Source organism: Astatotilapia calliptera, chromosome 5 (assembly GCF_964374335.1).
Source record: "Astatotilapia calliptera chromosome 5, fAstCal68.1, whole genome shotgun sequence".
NCBI classification, from domain to species: Eukaryota; Metazoa; Chordata; class Actinopteri; order Cichliformes; family Cichlidae; genus Astatotilapia; species Astatotilapia calliptera.
Genome location: NC_137426.1, coordinates 1,109,026 through 1,125,468, shown reverse-complemented (window position 1 = coordinate 1,125,468; position 16,443 = coordinate 1,109,026). Strand labels below are relative to the sequence as shown.

The 16,443-nt window shown below is 42.4% G+C and overlaps 1 protein-coding gene and 1 long non-coding RNA gene across 2 annotated transcripts; both read left to right on the top strand.

Moving 5' to 3' along the window:
- Positions 1-5,823: 5,823 nt before the first annotated feature.
- LOC145428703 (uncharacterized) lies at positions 5,824-12,698 on the top strand. Its single transcript, XM_080301267.1, has 6 exons — positions 5,824-6,552; positions 8,913-9,041; positions 9,375-9,503; positions 9,957-10,085; positions 12,451-12,579; positions 12,688-12,698. The coding sequence occupies exons 1-6, from the start codon at positions 6,381-6,383 to the stop codon at positions 12,696-12,698; spliced, it is 699 nt and encodes a 232-aa protein (XP_080157393.1). The 5' UTR covers positions 5,824-6,380.
- Positions 12,699-12,704: 6 nt separating this feature from the next.
- On the top strand, positions 12,705-15,551 carry LOC145428808 (uncharacterized). The gene is made up of 2 exons (XR_013909129.1): positions 12,705-13,026; positions 14,322-15,551. It is a non-coding gene; the product is annotated as an uncharacterized LOC145428808 (long non-coding RNA).
- Positions 15,552-16,443: the final 892 nt, after the last annotated feature.

The window sequence follows — 16,443 nt, the reverse complement described above, 5'->3', positions numbered from 1 at the left end:
GGACTCTCACCTTCTGTCGGTCCTTTCCAGTGAGCGGGTTGACCCAGTAGCTTTCTTTGGCAAACTGTTGCTGAGCAGCTCACAGATGATGTCTTTTCTCCTGCTTACATGTGGTCGCCCGGATGTTTCTCGCTCATCGCTCCAGTTTCTCTCAGGTCATGTGACACTTTCTCTCTGCAGAGACGATTCTTTGACTTTTACTGGACGAAGCTCACTGTGTTCTGTTGCTTTTTATCAGGATTTCATAGTATTTCTAAAAGTCGTGAAGTTTACTAATGAGTTAGACCGTCACACAGAAGGCGACGAAGCTGAAGATTTGTGAATTGCTTTGGGCTGATTATGAGTTTTTTCTTATTTCTGTGCCTCCAAGTGCATCCCTGCAGTCTCAGAAGGATCTGAGGCCGAAAGGCCCACTGCCCACTGTGAGCTGTGGGCAGTAGTCTGGATACAGTTTTATAGATGGTGAGGTCAGGGGTCAAATGCACACAAGTAGGTGTTTGTGAGCACTTAAAAATCAAAGCTGTAAGCAATGATGATGCGACCCCTGCACATCTGCACATTTTAAATCTGCAGTTGAACTTGTGTTTGGCAGCACATCAAAGTCCTGCCCTTTGATGAAAACTCTCTCTGCAATACAGCAACTGATCAAGTCTTTTAAAGAAACGAAGGACTCCATGAAGAAAGGCCCCCGACGATGATATACTGGTCTGTATCCATCTTTTCGTTCACCTGACTCATTAGCTCACACATCTGTGCCTGTGATTGGTCCGTGGACAGAGATATGTACAGCGGCAGCATCTGTGGAACATAGTGATAACAATTAGAAGTTCAAATGTGGAATAACTGGGATGGAAATACTGCAGGAGCGCAAACATATGTCACATGACCTCGGCTGACTAACAGGTACAACCCCAGAACCTGTTAATGTGAAGCGTTAATGCAGATGTGCAGTGTCCAATAACTCTCCAAGGGGCACTTTTGTGATTTACAACACTGCTTAAACAAGTCCTACCAGTACTCAATATGTCTCTATTAATGGGCTACGTACCTCAGGCCTTTAAGGTGGCAGCAATAAATTATTAATTTGCAGCTCCAGTCGAACTACAAAACGCTCCTAACGGAGATATATTTCCATGTTTTCTTTCCTTGTTCCTGCTTCATTATTGTGTCTGTCAGTTGCACAAAGTTCCCACAGAACTTATTGTTCCATCAGAGACAGATATCACTTTAATTTTAATATTCAAATCCTGGCTGGTGCAAATTAAGTTATCTGTGTTCATCTTCACGGCAGTCTTTCTGAACACATCGAGGGAACGCATTGACGGGAAAGGACGTGAGTGTGAGTTCAGTTATGAGATTTCATGTTGGTGGAGCTGCAGAGGTGGAGTTTCTCACTACTTTTGTTTCACTGCATGTTTTAATATCTGAACTGTTCTCAACTCAGAGACAGCTAACCCTGTGTAGGACTGTCAGCAGCAAGAACAAAATAATTCATTTCTCTGATATTATATGTGTATGTATATGTACAAATGTTTGTTGTTTTCTAGGGTTACCTGGTATCAGTATTACATTGTATCAATCAATATGTTGCTGGGACAGAAATGTATCCACTGTGTTGATCTTGGATGAATGTTATCTTGAAAACAGGTTAAATTTGAGCTCTGTCACTTCTCTGATGGCATAACAACACTGTAATAACTGCTGTAACATCATCGCTCGTGTTGACTCCTTTCACATCACGTTAAGTCTTGCCTGTTGCGTCTGTATCACCTTTATAATACATTTCTAATGGGAACAGATGTGCATTGTTTGACGATGGTTTGCACATTTCACTGATCCTATGTCCATCTTCCTCTGGCATGTGCAGTACAGAAGAGCTGCTAATAATCTGTTTCACTGCACAGTGAAACATTTCATCTGACACAGCATGCAGTGGAGTCTGTTTCTGTTCATTCTGGTTGGTAAGTGGATCATTTCACCACCGTTATTGCAGTTCTTCTCTTTCTCTTTAGTTGATCAGCTCTATCTACGATCTCTCCACTTAACCTGGACACTGTCTGCATACAACAGACACTGTGTGTGAAATCACTTGTGGCTCAATCAGCAGCTGTAGATAAGATAAGATAAGAGATAAGATAGAACTTTATTAATCCCTCGGGTGGGTTCCTCTGGGAAATTCGATTTCCAAAAAGCACAGCAACAACAGAAGTTACAGTTACAGAATATTATATATATATATACACACACACACACACACATATAAATACAGAGACAAATATAAATAAAATATACGAAGGGGATAAATAGAATAAATAGGAATAAAAATAAAAATACAAGTGAATTGCACATTTCAAGTATATTCAAGATGAACCAGAGTGTACATTTGTCCCCGTCTTGCCTCTGTCAGCACAATTTCTCACATTTCTAATGTTTTTAGGTCAGAGTCACTTGTTCACATGTCAGCTGTATGAGTACCACTTTATCAGAGAAAATAAGAGCTGGTATGATGTGTCGTCTCTGATTTATATCATCTACTCTGACAGCACACTGTTTATGCTGTCTGTATACTAGACAGTATGCAGCTGATGGGAAGGTGGAATTCAGCCAATGAATTTCAGCATCATCAGCTAAACTTCAGATTAATCTCTGCTATGATGTAACATAACTCTGACCATCTAACCACAGCCACTGTGCACCAGTCACACACTGTTCTTTACTTTAAATCCATCACAGTGCAGCAAACTAACCTGTTTATCCTGCACTTACCCGCAGATGATTCTCACGCAGCCTTTAAATATAAAAGTTAGTCTGCCTCAGTTTGTTGTACAGCATGTTTCACAATATGACAAAACATAATAAGCTTTAGTGGTGGAAATGAGCTTCCTCCAAGGGGTGGCTGGCCTCTCCCTTAGAGATAGGGTGAGAAGTTCGGCCATCCAGGAGGGGCTCAGAGTAGAGCCGCTGCTCCTCCACATCAAAAGGAGCCAGGTGAGGTGGTTCAGGCATCTGACAAGGATGCCTCCTGGGTGAGGTGTTCCGGGCATGTCCCACCAGGAGGAGGCCCCGGGGCAGACCCAGGACACGCTGGCGAGATTATATCTCTCTGCTGGCCTGGGATAAGCTGGAGGAGGTGGCTGGGGAGAGGGATTTCTGGGTTTCTCTGCTTAGGCTGCTGCCCCCGCGACCTGGCCCCAGATAAGGGGAAGAAGATGGATGGATGGATAATAAGTTTTACATTTCCAGTTTATCAAATCCCACTGAGCAGTTGTTACCTCTATATATTACCTCTTTCTCTTCCTAAAGTACAGATACCATGAAATTCTACTTCCAGCCTCTGGGCTTTGTGAATAATTGGGTAGCCTTCTGGGGTAAACCTGGTCTTGTTAGGAGAGATGGCATTAATCCCATAGAAATCTGACCAAATGTATTAAATCCCCCAAAATCTTACTATCCAGAGTTGGGACGAAAAAGAAGAGTTGCAGTCCTCCCTGCTTCTTCTCCCCTTTTATCCCCCTAAAACCCACCCCCTTAGAGACTTTATCTGCTCCCAGACAACAAACCAAAAGAAACATACTAAAAAACCCAACTTAAACAAAAAAATCACAAATAAAACACAGAAAACAGTTTTATTTGTTAGAATTTATCGTCCACCTGGACCTTTCACAATTTTTTTTAATTCTCAGGCTTTTATCAGATATAATGCTCATCTCAAATAAAATAATTGTTGTGGGTGATCTTAACACCCATGTAGATGCTAAAGATGACAGCCTCAACACGGCATCTATTAATAGTAAATGGCCTGCATTTGTATAGCGCTTTTCTAGTCCATAGGACCCCAAAGCGCTTTACACTACATTCAGTCATCCACCCAGTCACACACACATTCACACACTGGTGATGGCAGCTACATTGTAGCCACAGCCACCCTGGGGCGCACTGACAGAGGTGAGGCGGACACTGGCGCCACCGGGCCCTCTGACCACCACCAGTAGGCAAACACGGGGTTAGTATCTTGCCCAAGGATATTTGGCAGCCAGGAGGCAGCCTGGGATCGAACCACCGACCTTCTGATTAGTGGCTGACCTGCTCTGCCACCTGAGCTACAGCCACCCCATTATTACTATTACTAACAGGAACTTAAAAGAGAGAGGCCTTGCATCCATCCATCCATTTTTCTTCCACTTATCCAGGGCCAGGCTGTGGCGGCAGCAGCCTAAGCAGAGAAGTCCACCTCAACTGGTTCCTTTCAAAGTGGACCAGTAGTGGCTCTACTTTGAGCCACTCCTGGATGACAGAACTTCTCACCCCATCTCCAAGAGAGACACCAGCCACCCTTTGGAGGAAGCTCATTTCTGCTGCTTGGATCATCTGAATCGCTGTTTCTCTGGTCCTTCACCGAGGACCAATTTGACCAGAGACTGACATGATAGTTATTAGTTGTTGTGGTTTTGTATTCTTTTTTTTTTTTGAGATACTACTATCCAGCCATCTGAAATAATGCTTGATTCACTTTTTCCTGCATCTTCTGACCTCCTGGCAGGCCACACAAATCAAATCTCAGTTTCAGATCCAGTTGTCACACTTCCATCTCCTAATACCTCCACTCCTGACCCCGAACCATCCCATATGACATCTACAGAAGCAGGTGAGCTCTTCATGTCAAACAAAATCTTTCTGAACGCATGGATCCCTTTGAGAAATTTACTTTTGGTCTACAAACTTTGAATTAACGATGATGCATTATAATTGTAACCCACATAAACAGAAGACTGGAATACGTGTGTATCAATCTGCATGCAGAAGTGGAAGAAAAGCTGTCAGGGTGTCTAAAATCAGCAATAGAAAATTCTAGAGAGCAGTGTTGATTTTAACTCTTGTTTTATGTTTTTTGCAACAACTATGGTCCAATCCCATAAAATAATGTTGGATTCACTTTTTCCTACATCTGCTGACCTGCTGTCATGCAAAACAAATCAAACCTCCGATTCAACTGTCAAACTTTCAACCCCTCATGCCTCCACTCCTGATACTGAATCATCCCGAATGACGTCTAAACAAGCAGGTGAGTTCTTTTCAATTCAGTTCAATAGGGCAACAAATCACAAAAACTGTATGTAAGATTTTAGTATTGTGTTGTATTGAATTTAATTGAAAGATAGAAACAACAGTGAAAACCACAACAATCATATGACCCCCTATGAGCAAACGATTTGGCGACAGTGGGAAGGAAGAAGTGCTCTAATAGGGTGATATGGTACTACAAGGTCATTAAGATAAGATGGGGCCTGATTATTTAAGACCTTGTATGTGAGGAGCAGGATTTTGAATTCTGGATTTAACAGGAAGCCAAAACAGGAGAAATCTGCTCTCTCTTTCTAGTCCCTGTCAGGACTCTTGCTGCAGCATTTTGGATCAGCTGAAGGCTTTTCAGGGAGTTTTTAGGACTTCCTGATAATAATGAATTACAGTCGTCCAGCCTGGAAGTAATAAATGCATGAACTAGTTTTTCAGCGTCACTCTGAGACAGGATGTTTCTAACTTTAGAGATGTTGCACAAATGGAAGAAAGCAGTCTTACATATTTGTTTAATATGTGCGTTGAAGGACATATCCTGGTCAAAAATGACTCTTACATTCCTCATAGTGTTGCTGGAGTCCACAGAAATGCCATCCAGTTTAAATATGTGGTTAGAGACCACATTTCTAAGACTTTTATGTCCAAGTAAAATAACTTCAGCTTTATCTGAATTTACAGGCAAAACGTTAAACGTCATCCAGGTTCTAAAAATTTTAAGGCATTCCTGCAGTTTAAATAATTGGTGTATGTTATCTGACTTGATAGATAAATTAATTTGGTTGTCAACTGCTTAGCACATCGAAAACTGTAGAGAGAGCTTTTGATTGTTTTCGTTTGATGTTTTTTTACAACAATCATGGTCCAGTCCCATAAAATAATGTTGGATTCACGTTTATCCAGGATCTGCTGACCTGCTGTCAGGCCAAACAAATCAAACCCCAGCCTCAGAGTCAACAACTGTCACACTTTCAACCCCTCATACCTCCACTCCTGACACTGAATCGTCCCGAATGAGGTCTAAAACTGCAGGTGAGTTCTTTTATGTCAAAAAATGTCTCATTGCAGGAGTCCCTTTAAGAAATTGACTTTTATTCTGCACACTTTTGTCAATTATCAATTATAAGACTTTATCATTATAACCGACATAAACAAGATTTTTGGAAAAAGCGCATAATACTGTGCAATCTGGAGTGCAATAAGTGGTAGAAAAGTGATGAACATTCTTGGGGCATGTGACTGACAGGGGACTGTAGAAACATGTAGAAAACAGTTTTGATTTATTTTTTTTATTTTTTACAACAATCATGGTCCAGTCCCATAAAATAATGTTGGATTCACTTTTTCCAGGATCTGCTGACCTGCTGTCAGGTCAAACAAATCAAACCTCAGCCTCAGAGTCAACAACTGTCACACTTTCAACCCCTCATACCTCCACTCCTGACACTGAATCATCCCGAATGACGTCTAAAGCTGCAGGTGAGTTCTTTTCAATTCAGTTCAATTCAATTCAATTTTACATATAGAGCAACAAATCAAAACCGACAGTTGATGTGGGTATCCTAGCATCCCCTCGGCTGCTGCCTGTATGTTGGGGTTTCTCCCAGTGGACCAGAGGATTTGTTCCCTGCGTCTTTGGGTCGGGGAACGGATTCTGACTTTTGTCTGCACTTATGCGCCGAGTGGTGGTTCAGAGTACCCAGCCTTCTTGGAGTCCCTGGTGTAGGGTGCTGGACGATGCTCTGCCTGGGGACTCTGTTCTCTTTCTGGGAGACTCCAATGCTCATGTGGGCAACGGCAGTGAGACCTTGAGGGTCGTGATTGGGAGGAACGGCCTCCCCGATCTGAACCCGAGCAGTGTTTTCTTGTTGGACTTCTGTGCAAACCACAGTTTGGCAATAACGAACGCCATGTTTGAACATAAGATCCTCCATAGTTGCAGGTGGCACAGGGACGCGCTAGGACGCAGGTTGGTGATTGGTTTTGTTATCAATTCAGTTCCATTCAATTTTATTTATACAACGCCAAATCACAACAGCAATCGCCTCGGAGCGCTTTATATTGTAGGGTAGACCCTACAATATACATACTGAGAAAACCCAACAATCATATGACCCCCTACGAGCAAACACTTTGGTGACAGTGGGAAGGAAAAACTCCCTTTTAAAGGCCATGGAAAAAGACTTTCGCACTACCTCGAAGAGATTCTGGCAAACCGTCAGGGAAATCAGGAGGGGAAAGCGGTGCTCTACCTGCACTGTGTATGGTGTGGGTGGAGCACGGCTTACTTTGACTGAGTAAATTGTCAGACAGTGGAAGGAATACTTCAAGGACCTCCTTAATCCCACTGGCACGTCTTCCATGAAGGAAGCAGAGTCTGGGGACGAGGGGGATGACCCACAAATCTCCAGGGACGAGGTCAAGGAGGTCTTTAAACAACTCCTTAGTGGCAGAGCCTCCGGGGGGGATGAGGTGTGCCCTGAGTTCCTGAAGGCTTTGGATTTTTAGGGGCCTGTTCTGGTTGCCACACCTCTACAATGTTGTGTGGAGATCAGGGGCGGGAGCTTTGGATTGGCAGAATGGGGTGGTGGTTCCCATCTTTAAGAAAGGGGATCGAAGGGTGTGTTCCAGCTATAGGGGGATCACACTCCTCAGGCTCCCGGGAAAGTCTATGCCAAGATGCTGGAAAGGAGAGTCTGTCTGTTAGTCAAACCTCGGATACAAGAACAACAATGCGGTTTCTGTCCTGGTTCAGGGATTAGTTCCTGCCCTAAGTGGAGGAGTTTAACAATCTCAGGTATCTTATTCCCAAGTGACTGGGGAAGGCAGCGGGATATCAACAGACAGATTGGTTCTGCAGCTGCAATGATGCAGACGTTATACCGATCCGTCGTGGTAAAGAGAGAGCTGAGTTTAAAGGCGAAGCTCTCAATTTGCCATTCGATCTACGTCCCTACCCTCACCTATGGTCACGAGCTGTGAGTAGTGACCAAATGAACGAGATCGCGGATACAAGCAACCTTCCTCCAAGGGGTGGCTGGTCTCTCCCTTGGAGATGTGGAAGGAAGTACAGCCATCCGGGAGGGGCTGAGATTAGAGCCGCTGCTCCTCAATGTCGAAAAGGGCCAGTTGAGGTGGTTCGGGCATCTGACAAGGATGACTCCTAGGTGAGGTGCTCCAGGCAGTCCCACCGGGAGGAGACCCCGGGGCAGACCCAGGACACGCTGGAGAGATTATATCTCTCGACTAGCCTGGGAACGCCTTGGCGTTTCCCCAGACAAGCTGGATGGGTGGCTGAGGAAAGGGAGGACTTGGCTTCTCTTCTTAGGCTGCTGCCCCTTGCGACCTACCCCTGATCAGCGGAAGAAGATGGATGGATGGATGGATGGATGGATGGATGGATGGATGGATGGATGGATGGATGGTAGAAAGCAGTTCCACATTTTGTTTAGTATGTGCACTGAAGGACATATCCTGGTCAAAAATGACTCTTACATTCCTCATAGTGTTGCTGGAGTCCACAGAAATGCCATCCAGTTTAAATATGTGGTTAGAGACCACATTTCTAAGACTTTCATGTCCAAGTAAAATAACTTCAGCTTTATCTGAATTTACAGGCAAAAAGTTAAACGTCATCCAGGTTCTAAAAATTTTAAGGCATTCCTGCAGTTTAAATAATTGGTGTATGTTATCTGACTTGATAGATAAATTAATTTGGTTGTCAACTGCTTAGCACATTGAAAACTGTAGAGAGAGCTTTTGATTGTTTTCGTTTGATGTTTTTTTACAACAATCATGGTCCAGTCCCATAAAATAATGTTGGATTCACGTTTATCCAGGATCTGCTGACCTGCTATCAGGCCAAACAAATCCAACCTCAGCCTCAGAGTCAACAACTGTCACACTTTCAACCCCTCATACATCCACTCCTGACACTGAATCGTCCCGAATGACGTCTAAAGATGCAGGTGAGTTCTTTTATGTCAAAAAATGTCTCATTGCAGGAGTCCCTTTAAGAAATTGACTTTTATTCTGCACACTTTTGTCAATTATCAATTATAAGACTTTATCATTAGAACCGACATAAACAAGATTTTTTTGAAAAAGCGCATAATACTGTGCAATCTGGAGTGCAATAAGTGGTAGAAAAGTGATGAACATTCTTGGGGCATGTGACTGACAGGGGACTGTAGAAACATGTAGAAAACAGTTTTGATTTATTTTGTTTAAGTTGTTTTTTTATTTTTTACAAGAATTATGGTCCAGTCCCATAAAATAATGTTGGATTCACGTTTATCCAGGATGTGCTGACCTGCTGTCAGGCCAAACAAATCCAACCTCAGCCTCAGAGTCAACAACTGTGACACTTTCAACCCCTCATACCTCCACTCCTGACACTGAATCGTCCCGAATGACGTCTAAAGCTGCAGGTGAGTTCTTTTATGTGAATAAAATTTATATGTGTTCTTTTGTGTGAATGGGTGGATGACTGGATATGTAAAGCGCTTTGGGGTCCTTAGGGACTAGTAAAGCGCTATATAAATACAGGCCATTTACCATTTACCATTTTATGTCAACAAATGTCTCATTGCAGGAGTCCCTTTAAGAAATTGACTTTTATTCTGCACACTTTTGTCAATTATCAATTATAAGACTTTATCATTAGAACCGACATAAACAAGATTTTTGGAAAAAGCGCATAATACTGTGCAATCTGGAGTGCAATAAGTGGTAGAAAAGTGATGAACATTCTTGGGGCATGTGACTGACAGGGGACTGTAGAAACATGTAGAAAACAGTTTTGATTTATTTCGTTTAATTATTTTTTTTTACAACAATCATGGTCCAGTCCCATAAAATAATGTTGGATTCACTTTTTCCAGGATCTGCTGACCTGCTGTCAGGTCAAACAAATCAAACCTCAGCCTCAGAGTCAACAACTGTCACACTTTCAACCCCTCATACCTCCACTCCTGACACTGAATCATCCCGAATGACGTCTAAAGCTGCAGGTGAGTTCTTTTCAATTCAGTTCAATTCAATTCAATTCAATTTTACATATAGAGCAACAAATCAAAACCGACAGTTGATGTGGGTATCCTAGCATCCCCTCGGCTGCTGCCTGTATGTTGGGGTTTCTCCCAGTGGACCAGAGGATTTGTTCCCTGCGTCTTTGGGTCGGGGAACGGATTCTGACTTTTGTCTGCACTTATGCGCCGAGTGGTGGTTCAGAGTACCCAGCCTTCTTGGAGTCCCTGGTGTAGGGTGCTGGACGATGCTCTGCCTGGGGACTCTGTTCTCTTTCTGGGAGACTCCAATGCTCATGTGGGCAACGGCAGTGAGACCTTGAGGGTCGTGATTGGGAGGAACGGCCTCCCCGATCTGAACCCGAGCAGTGTTTTCTTGTTGGACTTCTGTGCAAACCACAGTTTGGCAATAACGAACGCCATGTTTGAACATAAGATCCTCCATAGTTGCAGGTGGCACAGGGACGCGCTAGGACGCAGGTTGGTGATTGGTTTTGTTATCAATTCAGTTCCATTCAATTTTATTTATACAACGCCAAATCACAACAGCAATCGCCTCGGAGCGCTTTATATTGTAGGGTAGACCCTACAATATACATACTGAGAAAACCCAACAATCATATGACCCCCTACGAGCAAACACTTTGGTGACAGTGGGAAGGAAAAACTCCCTTTTAAAGGCCATGGAAAAAGACTTTCGCACTACCTCGAAGAGATTCTGGCAAACCGTCAGGGAAATCAGGAGGGGAAAGCGGTGCTCTACCTGCACTGTGTATGGTGTGGGTGGAGCACGGCTTACTTTGACTGAGTAAATTGTCAGACAGTGGAAGGAATACTTCAAGGACCTCCTTAATCCCACTGGCACGTCTTCCATGAAGGAAGCAGAGTCTGGGGACGAGGGGGATGACCCACAAATCTCCAGGGACGAGGTCAAGGAGGTCTTTAAACAACTCCTTAGTGGCAGAGCCTCCGGGGGGGATGAGGTGTGCCCTGAGTTCCTGAAGGCTTTGGATTTTTAGGGGCCTGTTCTGGTTGCCACACCTCTACAATGTTGTGTGGAGATCAGGGGCGGGAGCTTTGGATTGGCAGAATGGGGTGGTGGTTCCCATCTTTAAGAAAGGGGATCGAAGGGTGTGTTCCAGCTATAGGGGGATCACACTCCTCAGGCTCCCGGGAAAGTCTATGCCAAGATGCTGGAAAGGAGAGTCTGTCTGTTAGTCAAACCTCGGATACAAGAACAACAATGCGGTTTCTGTCCTGGTTCAGGGATTAGTTCCTGCCCTAAGTGGAGGAGTTTAACAATCTCAGGTATCTTATTCCCAAGTGACTGGGGAAGGCAGCGGGATATCAACAGACAGATTGGTTCTGCAGCTGCAATGATGCAGACGTTATACCGATCCGTCGTGGTAAAGAGAGAGCTGAGTTTAAAGGCGAAGCTCTCAATTTGCCATTCGATCTACGTCCCTACCCTCACCTATGGTCACGAGCTGTGAGTAGTGACCAAATGAACGAGATCGCGGATACAAGCAACCTTCCTCCAAGGGGTGGCTGGTCTCTCCCTTGGAGATGTGGAAGGAAGTACAGCCATCCGGGAGGGGCTGAGATTAGAGCCGCTGCTCCTCAATGTCGAAAAGGGCCAGTTGAGGTGGTTCGGGCATCTGACAAGGATGACTCCTAGGTGAGGTGCTCCAGGCAGTCCCACCGGGAGGAGACCCCGGGGCAGACCCAGGACACGCTGGAGAGATTATATCTCTCGACTAGCCTGGGAACGCCTTGGCGTTTCCCCAGACAAGCTGGATGGGTGGCTGAGGAAAGGGAGGACTTGGCTTCTCTTCTTAGGCTGCTGCCCCTTGCGACCTACCCCTGATCAGCGGAAGAAGATGGATGGATGGATGGATGGATGGATGGATGGATGGATGGATGGATGGATGGATGGTAGAAAGCAGTTCCACATTTTGTTTAGTATGTGCACTGAAGGACATATCCTGGTCAAAAATGACTCTTACATTCCTCATAGTGTTGCTGGAGTCCACAGAAATGCCATCCAGTTTAAATATGTGGTTAGAGACCACATTTCTAAGACTTTCATGTCCAAGTAAAATAACTTCAGCTTTATCTGAATTTACAGGCAAAAAGTTAAACGTCATCCAGGTTCTAAAAATTTTAAGGCATTCCTGCAGTTTAAATAATTGGTGTATGTTATCTGACTTGATAGATAAATTAATTTGGTTGTCAACTGCTTAGCACATTGAAAACTGTAGAGAGAGCTTTTGATTGTTTTCGTTTGATGTTTTTTTACAACAATCATGGTCCAGTCCCATAAAATAATGTTGGATTCACGTTTATCCAGGATCTGCTGACCTGCTATCAGGCCAAACAAATCCAACCTCAGCCTCAGAGTCAACAACTGTCACACTTTCAACCCCTCATACATCCACTCCTGACACTGAATCGTCCCGAATGACGTCTAAAGATGCAGGTGAGTTCTTTTATGTCAAAAAATGTCTCATTGCAGGAGTCCCTTTAAGAAATTGACTTTTATTCTGCACACTTTTGTCAATTATCAATTATAAGACTTTATCATTAGAACCGACATAAACAAGATTTTTGGAAAAAGCGCATAATACTGTGCAATCTGGAGTGCAATAAGTGGTAGAAAAGTGATGAACATTCTTGGGGCATGTGACTGACAGGGGACTGTAGAAACATGTAGAAAACAGTTTTGATTTATTTTTTTTATTTTTTACAACAATCATGGTCCAGTCCCATAAAATAATGTTGGATTCACTTTTTCCAGGATCTGCTGACCTGCTGTCAGGTCAAACAAATCAAACCTCAGCCTCAGAGTCAACAACTGTCACACTTTCAACCCCTCATACCTCCACTCCTGACACTGAATCGTCCCGAATGACGTCTAAAGCTGCAGGTGAGTTCTTTTATGTGAATAAAATTTATATGTGTTCTTTTGTGTGAATGGGTGGATGACTGGATATGTAAAGCGCTTTGGGGTCCTTAGGGACTGGTAAAGCTCTATATAAATACAGGCCATTTACCATTTTATGTCAACAAATGTCTCATTGCAGGAGTCCCTTTGAGAATTTGACTTTTATTCTGCACACTTTTGTCAATCATCAACAATAAGACTTTATCATTATAACTGGCATATAGGAATTTTGGGAAAAAAGCGTATAATACTGTGCAATCAGGAGTGCAATAAGGGGTAGAAAAGTGATTGTAAAATGGTAAATGGCCTGTATTTGTATAGCGCTTTACTTAGTCACTATCGACCCCAAAGCCCTTTACACTACATTCAGTCATCCACCCATTTACACACACATTCAGACACTGAATGTGTCCCAATCTTCAGTGTCTATCTTGTGATAGTAATATGTTGTAATATGCAGCATTGTTCTCTACTAACCACTGATTAATTTAAAAAGTTTAAATGTAAGAATTTTTGAAATGGCTAATTGGGTTGTAATTTTACTGAAATGTGTATTTAAGGATGTAAAGAAGCATATTTAATGAATTACAATGAAAAAAAGTGCCTGTAAATGGTAATATACAAACATTCCTCTATGGCAGCCGTCCCCAACCTTTTTTGTGCCACTTACCGGTTTATGTCCGACAATATTTTCACAGACCGGCCTTTAAAGTGTCTTAGATAAAAAATAACAACCGTTACCAAAAAACAAAGATTTATTCATAAAACACGGGAGAAAAGACCCTGAGATATTTAGTTAATGATAAAACAATAAAAAAATAATGATAAAAAAACTATTAAAACCCTGAAAACCATAAATTTCACACCCGAGCCTCAACTCTGACCGGCCAGTACAAGTCCGTGGCCCGGGGGCCAGGGACCACTACTCTATGGTACCAAAATTGTGAATAAATTGAATTTTCCCTTTTAGTGTTGAAGCAAATGCCTGTTAATACAGTCCAGATCAAAAGTTTAAGACCACTTGAAAAATGTTAAAAAGTCATATTTTCTATGTGTGGATCATAACAAAGTTCTAAGCAGAGCTTCAACATGCAACAAGAAGAAACAGGCGTCAAAGAAAACTTTTTCTTTTTGAGCAGTTTATTGAAAACAACATTTGAACTGAAACAGGCTGTTTTATAGCTGATCAAAAGTTTAGGACCACATGCCTTTAAAAGGCCAAAACTGTGCAAGAAGTACTACTGCTTGAGTTTAACTTCAGTGTCTGTTAATGGCAGGTATGATCCTGATCAAAGAGAACAAGACCTGGAAGGACGCCTTAACTTACTGCAGAGTGAATCACACTGACCTGGTTTCCATCACCAGCGCTGAAGTAAAGACTAGCGTCATCTCCTTAGCAAACTACGCTTCGACGCCTTACGTCTGGCTGGGCCTGCGCTACTCCCGCACCCTGGGTTTGTGGTTCTGGGTCAATGATCGGATTATGTGCTATAACTGGACCGCAGTAGGAACAACTATGGACTCTGACATGTTTGGAGCCATGATGACGAGCAGAGAGCACAATTATCGGGGGTTCAGTGGGAGCAAAGATGAGACATTTAATTTCATTTGTTCTACATAGTAGGATTTAAACCTAACGAGAGAAAGCGGTGCTCTCTGAAGACATGGCTCTGTCTCCTGCTCCTGAGTCACAGGGACATCTTCGTGACTTTCTTCATTATTCCTGGATTATTATTATTTTCACAATGATGATTTTTGGGGGGTTACGGCTGGGTTACTCTGTCCTCATAATAAAATGTGTGTGTTATTTTCTGTATTCATGTAAGAATTTAAAAAATATGTTTGTTATCAAAGTGACTTCATTTTTACTCATTTTGAAAGTTTCTAAAATGAATTTTAGGGGGCATTTTAGCATTTACTTGATAAGACCGAGGGAAGACAGGCAGCATAGGGCTGTGGGTCAGATTCAAACCTGGGTTAACTGCAGTGCACTGTTTGTCTTCATATCAATATAAAATGTAACACAAAACACTGTAAAGCTCTTTTCCCCACAAATGGAAATCAGACTGAATATGTTGCATCATGCTTCACGTTTCCATGTATGTTTCTGTTGTAAACAGAGGTTTGCACTCTGTGTTGAGTTTAATGTTAGCCAGATGTTAAACTGACAAATTGTGAGAAACTACCAGATGTTGCCTTTCCAAATAACTCACACATACATTATGTTTAACTTAAAAGCTACAAAAACTAAACTACACCATAACATAAACCCACATATGGCTTAATGGTTATACCTCCCTGAGCCTGGTTCTGTCGGAGGTTTCTTCCTGTTAAAAGGGAGTTTTTCCTTCCCACTGTTGCCAAAGTGCTGCTCATAGGGGTCATATGATTGTTGGGTTTTTCTCTGTATGTATTATGGTAGGGTCTATCTTCAATTTAAAGCGCCTTGAGGTGACTGTTGTTGTTTTGATTTGACGCTGTGCAAATAAAATTGAACTGAACTTTTACAGTTTGATGACTGAGTCTCTCCTCCTCAGTCTCTCAGTCCTTCAGTTCTGCACACAGAGATTGTAGAAAACACCCAAACCTGGGAACTCTTAGCAACAGCTCTTTATGGAGTTCAAATAAAATCGTGTGTAACGTGGCAGCTTCCTGTCCACATATCTACATAAGTGCACTGCATTAAGCATTTCCTGTTTCTTTCTATGTTACTTTTATGATAAATGTATGATGGGTACAAAAAGCTGTTAAGTGATGATGAGTTGAACCCGGAGGTGGACAGTTTTTCACCGATACATACAAACAGGGAAACTTCCCTGTTTTCTTTCCTTCTTCCTTTTGTGTTATGTAAATGATATCAAAATTCCCCCAGTTAGTATTTCAGGCAGAAATTTGAATTTATTTGAATCCTCCTTCTTTGAATATTCACATCCTGATCTGTGCAAAGTAAGATCTTTGAGTTCATCTGAAGGCAGTCACAAACACATCGAGGAGAGACGTCGAGGAGAAATTACGTGAGTTTGAACTCCGTTATGTGATTTCATGTTGGTGGAGTTCCTCCAAATCTTTATTTCACTCGTGTTTTAATGGGTTAGGGTTAGGCTTTAAATGAAATGATATTATAGAGTTTAAATAATAATACTTTTTCACTTTGTTTTGTGTGTTTTGGAAAATGAACAGCTCTCAGACTGAGTGAATGTGGTGATAGAATGTATTTGCTGGTATTAGTATCCAATCAGTATCATTGATTAAATATAAATAACCAAATATTTGATTTGAAGTCTCACAGCTGGCGCAGAAATGTATCCTCGAATAAACATTTATGTACAAAATGGTGACTTGATTGTGTGTAAATGTTCCATGTACAAATTGAACATAAACTTACTTTATTACTTTAGT

Excerpts from the sequence above, each read along its gene's own strand:
- LOC145428703 (XM_080301267.1), top strand. The coding sequence starts at position 6,381 with ATGGTCCAGTCCCATAAAATAATGTTGGATTCACTTTTTCCAGGATCT. Across the intron at positions 9,042-9,374 it reads AATGACGTCTAAAGATGCAG|GATGTGCTGACCTGCTGTCA; the intron begins GTGAGTTCTTTT and ends ACGTTTATCCAG. Across the intron at positions 10,086-12,450 it reads AATGACGTCTAAAGCTGCAG|GATCTGCTGACCTGCTATCA; the intron begins GTGAGTTCTTTT and ends ACGTTTATCCAG.